Source organism: Callithrix jacchus, chromosome 11 (assembly GCF_049354715.1).
Source record: "Callithrix jacchus isolate 240 chromosome 11, calJac240_pri, whole genome shotgun sequence".
Classification (NCBI taxonomy): Eukaryota; Metazoa; Chordata; class Mammalia; order Primates; family Cebidae; genus Callithrix; species Callithrix jacchus.
Window position 1 is genome coordinate 58,683,857 of NC_133512.1, and position 12,671 is coordinate 58,696,527.

The following is a 12,671-nucleotide window of genomic DNA, read 5'->3' on the forward strand; positions in this document are numbered from 1 at the left end:
TGAGTCTGCAAATACAAAAAATTAGCTGGGCATGGTGGCGCGTGCCTGTAATCCCAACTACTCAGGAGGCTGAGGCAGAAGAATTGCCTAAACCCAGGAGGCAGAGGTTGTGATGAGCTGAGATTGAGCCATTGCACTCCAGCCTGGGCAACAAAAGCAAAACTCAGTCTTAAAAAAAAAAAAAAAAAGAAAAAAGAAAAAAGAAAAGAAATGAGTCTGCATGCCTCCATATAATTTTATTATTTTATTATATCCAGGCAGAGCAAATCTCTGCATTAGAAAAGCCATCATGATTCTCAACCACGTGTAATTTACTTATTCAAAACATATAAAAAACAAGGCTCAGGCAAGGGTTTGAATATGACTTTGCTTACAGCATTTTGATCACCTAGAATTCAGAACTGCATTCTGTTTAAACCTGAGGGGTGTACAAATTCACTCTCATTTGATTCACTTCATCCAACAAGTAAAGTCTACTAAGGTTGAACTCACTTATTACTACTGAATTAGTCAAATGACAGTGTTCTTTAAATTACGTGATGCATATTTTTGAACTAGTATAATCTATTTATATAGCATGGGTGTCACACTTGTCATATATAGAAAACAGCATATAAAAACAATCAATAATTTCCTACACTAGGCTGCCCTGTAAGAGAAAACATCTACATGTATAAATATAAAGACCTTGGGCCACCTGAGATTGAAAGATACGAATCAAGAATATGAATTCTATGTTTGCAACCAGCAACCTGTATGTCCAAGCCTGGGCAAGATTCTTACCCTCTCTGAATCTCATCTCTCTCAATAATACAGGTTAATATACATTCCTAGCTTGAAGAGACAATGAAGCAAGAATTTCTAAGTGTTTAGCACAAAGAATAAACTCAATAAATTTTGGTCTTTTCCCCTCATATATTTTTTTATAACGAAAGTAGTATCATTTACAATATGAGAACTACAATCATGCAAATTGTATTTGTCTCTTTTAATCAAAATTTTATGGTTTTGGTCACATAAGAAAGAAAAGTAAGACAAAGAAACCATTTTTAAAGCTCTTCACACACCAAAAACTGAATTAAGACCTTGTTTTTTAATTGTTTTCCTGCCTGAAATCATCCTATTCTGACTGTCTAGCTTCTCTACAGTTTCCAGTGTGTTTCCTTCATCACACACACACACACACACACACACACACACACACATGCCTAAACACAGTAAATCACAGTTAATTGCATGTCTTAAATTAAAAGACAAAAAAATTGCACAATTAATTGGGGGAAATTGTCAGTTGGTGAATGAATCTTGCTCACTACACTCTGTGCACAGGGTGCATGCCAAGTGCATATTCCAAGCTGGATGATTCACTCCATGCCTCTGAGGAGAGGTACATGGGCACAATCTTTCTGCACAGCAGTCTGGTCAGAAAAATCAAATGCTTTAAAACACTCAACATTTCAATTGTCGTAGCAATAGCTATCTCTACAAGGTTGTTCAGTACAGGACTAAGCATAACAGTGAAAAATTAGAACTAAAATGCTCATTAATAAGGACCTGAATAGAGTCTAGGTTTGACCATGAATGGAAAAAAATCTAAGTTGTTACAGTTACAAATGATTTTGTTAAGCTTAATAACATGTGAAAATGTTCATGACATGTCATTTGAAAAATGCTAACAAAATAGTATATTTCTTCTTTGAAGCTATGTAATATGCTGGTGAAGCAAAAAATGAGAGAAAGAAGTGGGAGAAAGCTACTGGGAAAATAAACAAGACAAATGTTAACATTTGTCATCTCTGAGTTGTTTATACTTTGTACATTTTCTAATTTTCTAAAACAATCATCTAAATTTTTAAAAATTACATTTCAATTTGTTTTTGAATCTGATACTTTAAAACGTCAGTTTTAAAATAAAATAGAATCTTTTAAGATGAACTTACCCATTACAATGAAAACATGAGCATAAAATTAAAAAAGAATCCCTAGTAAGCACATACATACAATCCTACTGTATGCTTGGTTATATCAATAAATTAAATTCATAAAAATGTATTTTATAAATATACAACAAACACATGCTGATACAATTAAATGCTTAATACCATAATCTATTTCAACATATACCTTACAGTATATCCACACACCATAAGAAAATCACTATAAATACTTTTTCATTTCCTGACGCTGACCAACTACAGAATATATTCACAGTAAAGCCAATAATCTGAATTTGAGAAACTCCAAACCTTCTCTTTTTTACCCCCTATTCTCCCATTATTTTCTACCCTATTATAAAAAGACTTTATACCCAGCTATCTAGTGTAATTCTAATGCTAAAATCTGGCAATAAACCATACATACAAACACACTAATGCACACAGAATTTCATCATTTTATCAAAGCAGGAAATGACAAAGTTTTATAATATATTCCTAGTCAACTAGTCATACTAAGTTTTGTTGTATTTCATTTTTGAATAAAAGAATTTATAAAATCCAACAAAGTAGATTCATTCCAAAGGTATTCAGCAGTCTACTAACCTTAAAATAAGAAAGAAACATTTCCTGCCTTCTTTTATATAATGGGGTATGGAGAGGGAAAAGAAAACCACATTTCAGCAAAAGCCCATATCTCAACCTCAGGCATCTCTATGTCCCAAGGGTAATATTTTCATTCTATTCTTAATGGAACAAATTTCTAATCAGAACATGTATTCAAAAATAATTGAGGCAATGCAATGTCAACATATCATGCTGCCACCAGGCATCCCCCGGTGCTCAGAATCAACTCAACACAATCTCCAGCGTGATAGAGAGCCTGGGCGATGTAAAATGTCAGACTTGATCAAGGGAAGGGGTGCTAGCAAGGAGCATACAATAGTTGTGCTCCCCTTTGGATGCTCAAACATAGTGTTTGGAGGAAAGCTTCTATGCTGGAAGAAGACAATCTTAAAACGTCCAAGGAAGGAAAGACTTACAATGCCCACTCCAGAACCTCAACTTTTAAATAGTAGTAAGTGTCTACTTTTGTAAGGGTATTGAAAATACTTGAAACAACAGTCAATTCTGGAAAGGTTAACGCTAAATCTAGCTTTCTAGTTATTAAAGCCTCAGGGCAATGTATATTATTGAATATATCCTGCAATCCTCTTAAAGGTCCAGAGGTTTAAATTTAAATTTCTCTAAGTTTGGCAAAATGCTGATAATTGTTAAAGCTGGGTGATGAGTCACTGAAGTTCATTATATTATTTTTTCTACCTTTGAGTATATTTGACATTTTCATAATAAAAGTTTAGAAAAATAGATTTTTGCTCAAGGAGTATATATTTTATGTTAAAAATTTTACTGACTTTTACTTTGGAAATATATATTAACAAGATGTGGTTTATGTTATTATTAAAGACTCTAACAAGCAGTCTGAATTTTATAAAATTCCACAAAGCATTATGTTGTATGCTATCATAAAAAAGAAAAAAAATCCTTCATTCTAGAAAAAAATATACCATGATCTATGATGACAGAAGAAGTGCACCTAAACAAATGCAGTGCCACCATCTGCCTGGCATTCTCACATTGTGACAAAATAGACTAGTAATTAACTGCTTTCTTACCGAAATCTGCTAGCTTCAACTCCCCCGTGTCACTGATCAGAAGGTTCTGTGGTTTCAGGTCTCTGTGCAAAATATAACGCTGGTGGATGTAAGACAGACCCCGCAGCAACTGAAATAAAAACAACTGAAAAAATAAGGAGACAAAGGTTAAAATCTGAACACAGATAAATGCCAGTTTCTACATATAGTCTGCTAAGTACTTGTATTAACATATAGTGAAAACGGGTAACCCTTACCAAATATTCTAACAAATTATTTCAACAGAATGTGAGATATTAGCATGTAAATTCCTAATTCATCAAGAAGCAAATCTAGGAATTTCTAACAACCTATTATATCAACCCCAGAGTGATACTTCCCCAGCCAGAGAGATCTATACTCAAATCAGTGTTCCTTAAATTAATTAAAATGTAAATAACCAATTTTTTATAATTGATTTAGTCTTCAGGACTAAAGCGATGTTTGAGAAGAAAGGAAATCTATTCATAACATCATAAAGATTTTTAAAAGAGCTGTTTACCAAGTTTATGTCAATATGCACACATTTAATTCATAGAAACAACATAAATATGTACCCACAAATTCACCCATTAACATGCTTTGAGGAATAGAAAGATAAGATGATTTGAAATAATTAAAACAAAAACAATCATATTGTCTAACTAATACTGCATTATAATTACACTGCGTTTGCATATATGGTCATAGAGATTAGGCTGCTGCCTAAAGACAGACATGTACGTTCACTAATTACAAAGCAAACCCATCCTAAAGGGAAAGGAGACACAGAAAACAGAAGTCAAGAATTTGAGAGTAATACTTTTGTAAGAAATAATTTCAGAAGTGATTAATAGCCTTTTCTGTGAAGTTTCATATTGGATCATACGAAAGGTTTCTATTTTGATAAACAAAAAAGTGTGATTCACTAGGCTTCTCAATATTCTTCTTATGAAAAAGGGAATATTTTTAAACAATTACTTGCCAAAATAATCCTAAGTGACATGAAAAAAAAATCTCCTAAAACAAAAACAAATGTTCTTACTTTTAAGAGCCACCAATATTCTAGTCTATATAACCAGCTAGTAACCAAAGGCAGTTTCAGGGAAATTTCAAATGAGTTGTAAAAGATGAATGATATAAGGATTCTGAAATATTTGAATAGAAAAGATTGGCAACTTCCTGAGGGCCCTGGAAGGTAGCATTTCTGGAATGTTCTGACTAAGCAGGGGCTTTGAAAGCCAACTGAATTTCATTATACCTTGAAATAACAGTAAAGTTAATTTATCTCAAAATCTTTATATGTGACAATGTGTATGGGGGGACAGCTTAATATCATTATTTCCAGAGCCTAAGCAGCAGAAAGTAGAAGTCTGTTCTGTTTAGTGAAGATTAAAAGACTAGCTCAAGAATCTCAGGACGCAAACATCTCTCCGCATTTGTCTTCTCAATCCTTCTTGTACAACAAACAGAAGGACTTGAGTTCATACCATCACTAGCAGCTGTCAGCCTCATTCTTCACTTCCAATACTCCCCGCATCCTGAAGCCTAAAAAGCTTACAACTTCTAAGACAATTCGTACTTCTTTAGTTTAGAATGAAGGAGGGAAAAATAAAGCCACTTTGTATTATCAAAGCCTTTTAAAAAAACCAAAACAAATACACAAAGGCAGACCACACAACAAACTTAATTTTAAAAATTGATTTTGAAAAGAAAGTTTGCCATTGTACAAGACGCTACCTGATCTTAGGGACCTGTGAGAATCTTATCAGAATGTAACTGTCTGTTTAATCATGGCAATGCATTTTAATTTAACAAATACATAGCACTTACTACGTATCAACTGCTGTTCTATGGAGTTTATAGAATATTACTTCATTTGACCTTATAACAATTTTAATGAAGCAGGTACTACTATTAACCTCCGTATTAGTAATGAGAAAACTAAGTGCAGTTTCTCAAGATCACACAGCAATTAAGTGGCAGAGCCAGGACTCAAACCCACAGTCTGATTCCAAATTCTCTGCTCTTGACCATCTCACCATCTCACTCATCATCTTGGCCAGAAATCAACACCAATATACAAAGTATTGCTAGAAAACTGCTTCATCCAATGAACAGAATAAAATCTGGGAATCTAATAACATGGCTTTCTAGGCCACTGAGATGAGCACTGATTCCAACTGAGGGGCTCAGGCATTGTTTTTTGCAGGGGGCAGGCTCAGGCATTATTCCTCCACATTCCCCAGCTCCAAGAAACCTTGCCCACCCCAACACTCAGCACGCTGATCCTCAACCCTGTACTTTTCTCCTTGCTTCTCCTTAGCCAGAAAGGCCCTCTCTTCCCTTGGCCTACTACTTTCCATGCATTCCATAGTCTCTCCTCAGGAACTGCTCCTCCCTGGAGCCTTCACTGACCACCCTGTAAGCCCTTGTACCCCTACAGGTCTGTGTGAGGTGCTCCTCCTCCCTGCTCCCAGGGCAGCCTCTGCATACATCTATCACAGTATGATAATTATCCTAGCACCCATAGGCTGTGTGCTTTAACTATCTTTATAACTTGAGTTATGTGAGTCATGTGACTACTGATCTGAATTTAGAGACATCTGGATGGTAGCAGACAAAAACAAATAACAGGCAACCTTGGAATGGAATTCTCTAGAAGCTAAGGGCAGAAGTAGGTAAATTAGGCAGTTTCAAAGAACTCTTCCTTACTACTTTTACTAATTAGTGAAAATAGATACTCCTCATACTAATCTAGAAGCTATTCAAATAGAATGTCATATTAAACGAGATTTAAAAAGCAGTACTGGAGAAAAAAACGCCACTATACACTCCAATTATAAGTGTATACATGACAAATTAAGCCCCAAACATGACAAATACAGCCCCAAACAAATGTCAGAACAAATCTCCACAGCATAAATTTATTTAAGATTTATTAAGTATCAACCATATGTGCCAGGTGCTGTTATGCAAGAGGGATGCCAAGAGGAATAAGATATAAGACGTGGTCCCTAGACTGGAGGAGCTCACAGCTATAACTTGGCATGACAGACACACAAACAGATCACTGTGACTGAGAGGTCTGTATTGTAAAAGCAACACAAACTGAGCATACTGAAAGCACAGAGAAGGGTGGATCCAACAACAAAAAAGTAGTAGAATTAATTTGGCTGTTACAAGAAGAATAACCTGTGAGAAGGGAATGAATCACAGAAAACTTGCCACTCTGAAAACAGAATTCATTACGTGTAAAATTTCGAAAGGAAACTGAGTTGAGCACTCACCAAACACGGAAGTTAAAATGTTATGACAACCCCCTTAACATTCTGAGGAAAACACTGAGGAGACCAAGCAAGCAGGTGCAACATAAATTCTAAGCAAGACAATATATGAAACTAAACCTACCAAATCAGCCTCATAAAATTAACTGTGGCAAGGGGATGATCAACTTTCTGAAAACCGTTAGAAAATTGTTTTATGTTGGAACTCAGAAACTGATACCCTCAAAATGGCACTTTAACATGCTGAGCTGAAGAAGCCTGAAGGTCCCTTTAACCTTCTGCCCTACTTCCCATCCCTGCCACTGTCTCTCAATCCTCTGTCTCTCCCAAAGCACAGAATGAAGTTGTTCTCTGAAGTCCGTTTATCTGCCTAAAATCTGGACCTACCAAAGAAGAAAACAATTACCTGTGGCACCTTCCCTGAGTTTAACTGAACTCATATCCTAGGAAGAAAGACTGAAATCTGTCAACACACCTGGACAGACTTTTGTCACAAACCACTGTCTGCTCTGCAGGCCCAATGGACTTAGTCCCAAGCCACTTGTATATATATTCTTCAGTCTCATTTAATTTCCTTAATAATCATTTACCACACTCCTAAAATCATCTATACCTTCCCATCTCCCTTTCTCCTAATAAGAATATGTAAACATCTATTCACATTGGGTTTCTGGGTAACTATTCTCCTATGATGCCCTTGTGCTATGCACATTAAAATAAATGTATAGGCCGGGTGCAGTGGCTCACGCCTGTAATCCCAGCACTTTGGGAGACCAAGGCAGGCAGATTACCCGAGATCAGGAGTTTGAGACCAGCCTGGCCAATGTGGTGAAACCCCATCTCTCCTAATAATATAAAAATTAGCCAGTGTGGTGGAACAGATCTATAATCCCAGCTACTCAGGAGGCTGAGACAGGAGAATTGCTTGAGCCAAGGAGACAGAGGTTTGTAGTGAGCCAAGGTCATACCACTACACTCCAGCCTGGCAGAGGCAGAGCAAAACTCTGTCTCAAACAAATAGATAAATAAGTTTATGCATTTTCTCAAATCAATGTGCATTTTGTGAGTGAATTTTTCTGTGAACCTTTAGAGGGTCAAGGGGTAGTTTTCCCTTGACCCCTACCATTTACAAAAAAACATTTTAATATGCTTAACAAAATATACACTGACAGATAGGGGTGGAAAGGCTCTGAGGAAGCAGCACCCTACTGAGTTCAATGGGATGCCCCATGGATTACTCTGGGAATGTCTTTAGAACTCAAGCTGCCTGTAATCCCAGCACTTTGGGAGGCTGAGATGGGCAGATCATGAGGTCAGGAGTTCAACAGCCAACATGGTGAAACCCCATCTCTACTAAGCATGGTGGCACATGCCTGTAATTCCAGCTACTCGGGAAGCTGAGGCAGAAGAACTGCTTGAACTGGGACCCGGAAGGTGAAGTTTGCAGTGAGCTGAGATTATGCTACTGTACTCCAGCCTGGGCTACAGAGCAAGACTCCATCTCAAAAACAAAACAAAACAAAACAAAACAAAAAAACAAAAAACAAGCAAACCGAACAACTCAAGCCTAGAGAGATTCTTTTAGACAAACAGACAAGTCTTTAATTTTCTAATTTAAATTTTTGAGAAAATCACTTCACTTGGTTGTTGTATAAAACACACAGCAAGCTATACTTGATCTTCTATGAAAAACCAGAAGACCCTGTGAGAACGAGAATGGCCACTAAGGAGGAGGACACACACATTCTTTTTCTATAGAGAAAGAATCAGCTTTGCTAATAAAACATGAAACACCAGTGGATAATCAGGCACTAAAAAAAAAAAAAAAAACAGAAAAGAGGAGGAGGACTCAAGATGGCACTGTGAGAACAACCCAGGATTGGAGCTTGCATTCTGTCCGCGGAGACGTGAGTCTGAGCTGCATTTCCAGACTGATCTTTCTTGCCCATGGAACGGGGAAATTCCCAAGTGAAGAGGAGAAGCGGGACGCCAGGCAGAACCTCTGCCTGGCGAAGCCAGCAGCCGGGGTGGCAGCGGCCGGCCCTACCCAGTGCTCCCCACAGGGCACGCTTGTCCCGGTGCCCTGTTGAACCGGCAACCGGAGACGTGAGAGGGCTGGGCTTGAGACTGAGCTAGACTTGGACAGTGGGCCAGCCCAGGGGATTGCAGAGACAGAGCGTTAGGGGTGGCCTAGTGGGACAAACAAAACCGCGATTTCAAACAAGCCCCGTGCAGACCACCCCAGAGGCTCTGTGGGGGAGGGGCATCCACCATTACCGAGGCAACCCGCCCCAACTGAGATACACGCCCATTGCTGACGCAGCCAGCCGTTCTCGAGTCAACCCGTCCCTACTGAGATACACGCCCACTGCTGACGCAACCTGCCATTGCCGAGGCAACCCGTCCCTACTGAGATACACGCCCACTGCGGATGCAGCCTGCCGTTGCCGAGGCAACCCGCTACAACAGAGAGACTCCGCCGCAGGGTGTGGCGGAGAACACAGCAGAACAGCGGAGCCAGGGCGAGCCTCACAACAGCAGGGCGGAGCCTCGGCAGGCAAACAGTGGCTAGTCTGCATCCTAGCTGGGCAGGACCTCAACGGACATCCAAAAATAAAGCCCAAACCCCTCAACACAGAGCATTTGAGGAAAAAAAAGGGTTTTTTTAATGAGCTCTGTTGCAGCAGAATCAAACATAGCAGCCTAACAGCCCTGAATGAACAACAGAGCTCACAGCTCAGCAAGTAAGCCCCTATAAAGTACAAACTGTCTCCTCAAGCAGCTCCCTGACCCCACTATATCCAAAACACTGACATTAGGCAGGCATCATCCTGGGACAAAGATAGCAGAAAAAGAAACTGGTAGCATCCCTCGCTGTGCCACAGCAGCTAGAGGTGCACCCCAGACAAGCAGGGTCTGGAGTGAACCTCAGCAGTCGTACAGTGAAGGGGCTAGACTGGTAGAAGGAAAACCAAGCAACAGAAATACTTCATCATCAACATTCTGGGTGTCCACTCAGAGACCCAATCGAAAAGTCAGCAACTATGCAAACGACCAGCGGACAAATCCACAAAGATGGGAAGAAACCAGCACAAAAAGGAGGAAAACACCCGAAATCAGAACACCTCGCCTCCTAGAAAGGACCAAAACTCCTCCCCAACAAGGGAACAAAGCTGGACGGAGAATGACTATGAGGAAATGACGGAATTAGACTTCAGAAGATGGATAATGAGAAACTTTAGTGAGCTAAAAGATCATGTATTAAATCAATGCAAAGAAACTAAGAACCTTGAAAAAAGATTTGAAAAAATATTCGAGGAAATGATAACAAGATTGGATAACTTAGAGAGGAATATGAATGAATTAAAGGAGCTGAAAAACACAATATGAGAACTTCGCGAAGCATGCACAAGTTTCAATAGCCGAATCGACCAAGCAGAAGAAAGAATATCTGAAGTCGAAACCAACTCAATGAAATAAAACGAGAAACCAAGATCAGAGAAAAAAGCGCAAAAAGGAATGAACAAAGTCTCCAAGAAATGTGGGACTATGTGAAAAGACCTAACCTACATTTGATAGGTGTACCAGAATGGGACGAAGAGAATGAATCCAAGCTGGAAAATACTCTTCAGGACATCATCCAGGAAAACTTCCCCCACCTAGCAAGACAGGCCAACACTCAATTGCAGGAAATACAGAGAACACCACAAAGATATTCTGCAAGATGAGCAACCCCAAGGCACATAATCGTCAGATTCAACAGGGTTGAAATAAAGGAGAGAATACTAAGGGCAGCCAGAGAGAAAGGTCGGGTCACCCACAAAGGGAAGCCCATCAGACTCACAGCAGGTCTCTCGGCAGAAACACTACAAGCCAGAAGAGAGTGGGGGCCAATATTCAACATTCTTAAAGAAAAGAACTTTCAACCCAGAATTTCATATCCAGCCAAACTGAGCTTCAGAAGTGAAGGAAAAATAAAATCCTTTGTGAACAAGCAAGTACTCAGAGATTTTGTCACCATCAGGCCTGCTTTACAAGAGCTCCTAAAAGAGGCACTACACATAGAAAGGAACAACCAGTACCAGGCATTCCAAAATCACACTGAATGCTAAAGAGCATCAACATAATGAAGAACCTACAACAACTAACAGGCAAAACAGCCACTTAGCATCAAAATGGCAGTATCATATTCACACATAACAATATTAACCCTGAATGTAAATGGACTAAATGCACCAATCAAAAGACACAGACTGGCAAATTGGATAAAAATCCAAAACTCATCAGTGTGCTGTATCCAGGAAACCCATCTCACATGCAAGGATACACAAAGGCTCAAAATAAAGGAATGGAGGAAGATTTACCAAGCAAACGGAAAGCAAAAAAAAGCAGGTATTGCAATTCTCATCTCTGATAAAATAGACTTTAAAGCAACAAAAATCAAAAGAGACATGGAAGGCCATTACATAATGGTAAAAGGATCGATACAACAAGAAGAGCTAACGATCCTAAACATATATGGACCCAATGCAGGAGCACCCAGATACATAAGGCAAGTTCTTAACAACTTACAAAAGGACTTAGACTCCCACACAATAATAGTGGGAGACTTTAACACTCCACTGTCAATACTAGACAGATCAACCAGACAGAAAATCAACAAGGATACCCAGGGCTTGAACTCAGACCTGGAGCAAGCAAACCTGGTGGACATTTACAGAACTCTCCACCCCAAATCCACAGAATACACATTCTTCTCAGCACCACATCTCACCTACTCTAAAATTGACCACATAATTGGAAGTAAAGCACTGCTCAACAAATACAAAACAACTGAAATCATTACAAACAGCCTCTCAGACCATAGTGCAATCAAGTTAGAACTCAGAATTCAGAAACCAACCCAGAACCGCACAGCTTCATGGAAACTGAACAACTGGCTCTTGAATGTTGACTGGGTAAACAATGAAATGAAGGCAGAAATAAAGAATTCTTCGAAACCAATGAGAATGAAGACACAACGTGCCAGAACCTCTGGGACACATTTAAAGCAGTCTCTAGAGGAAAGTATATAGCAATAAGTGCCCATATGAGGAGAATGGAGAGATCCAAAATTGACACCCTATCATCAAAATTGAAAGAGCTAGAGAAGCAAGATCAAAAAAACTGAAAACCCAGCAGAAGACAAGAAATAACTAAGATCAGAGCTGAGCTGAAGGAGATCGAGACACGAAAAACCCTTCAAAAAATCAATGAATCCAAGAGCTGGTTTTTTGAAAAGATCAACAAAATAGACAGACCACTAGCCAGATTGATTAAAAAGAAAAGAGAGAACAACCAAATAGATGCAATAAAAAATGATAAAGGAGAAATCACCACAGATTCCATAGAAATTCAGACCATCATCAGAGAATATTACAAACAACTCTATGCACATAAACTAGTCAACCTGGAAGAAATGGATAAATTCCTGGACTCCTATGTCCTCCCAAGCCTAAACCAGGAGGAAGCTGAAACTATGAATAGACCAATAACAAGGTCAGAAGTTGAGGCAGCAATTAAGAGCCTACCAAACAAAAAAAGCCCAGGTCCAGACGGGTTGACAGCCGAATTCTACCAGACACACAAGGAGGAGCTGGTACCATTCCTTCTAAAACTATTTCAAACAATCCAAAAAGAGGGAATCCTTCCCAAATCATTTTACGAGACCAACATCATTCTGATACCAAAACCCAGCAGAGACCCAACGAGAAAAGAAAACTTCAGGCCAATATCCA

The 12,671-nt window shown here is 38.9% G+C and overlaps 1 protein-coding gene across 37 annotated transcripts in view; it reads right to left on the minus strand.

The window, feature by feature from the left end:
• Positions 1-12,671, minus strand: part of CDK14 (cyclin dependent kinase 14) — a 621,661-nt gene that overhangs the window by 284,763 nt on the left and 324,227 nt on the right. For all 37 annotated transcript variants that reach the window (XM_078342880.1, XM_009002498.4, XM_054237316.2 and 34 more), the window contains one exon: positions 3,611-3,734. In XM_078342880.1, the coding sequence (XP_078199006.1) occupies positions 3,611-3,734 (124 nt within the window). The remainder of the gene's footprint in view (positions 1-3,610; positions 3,735-12,671) is intronic.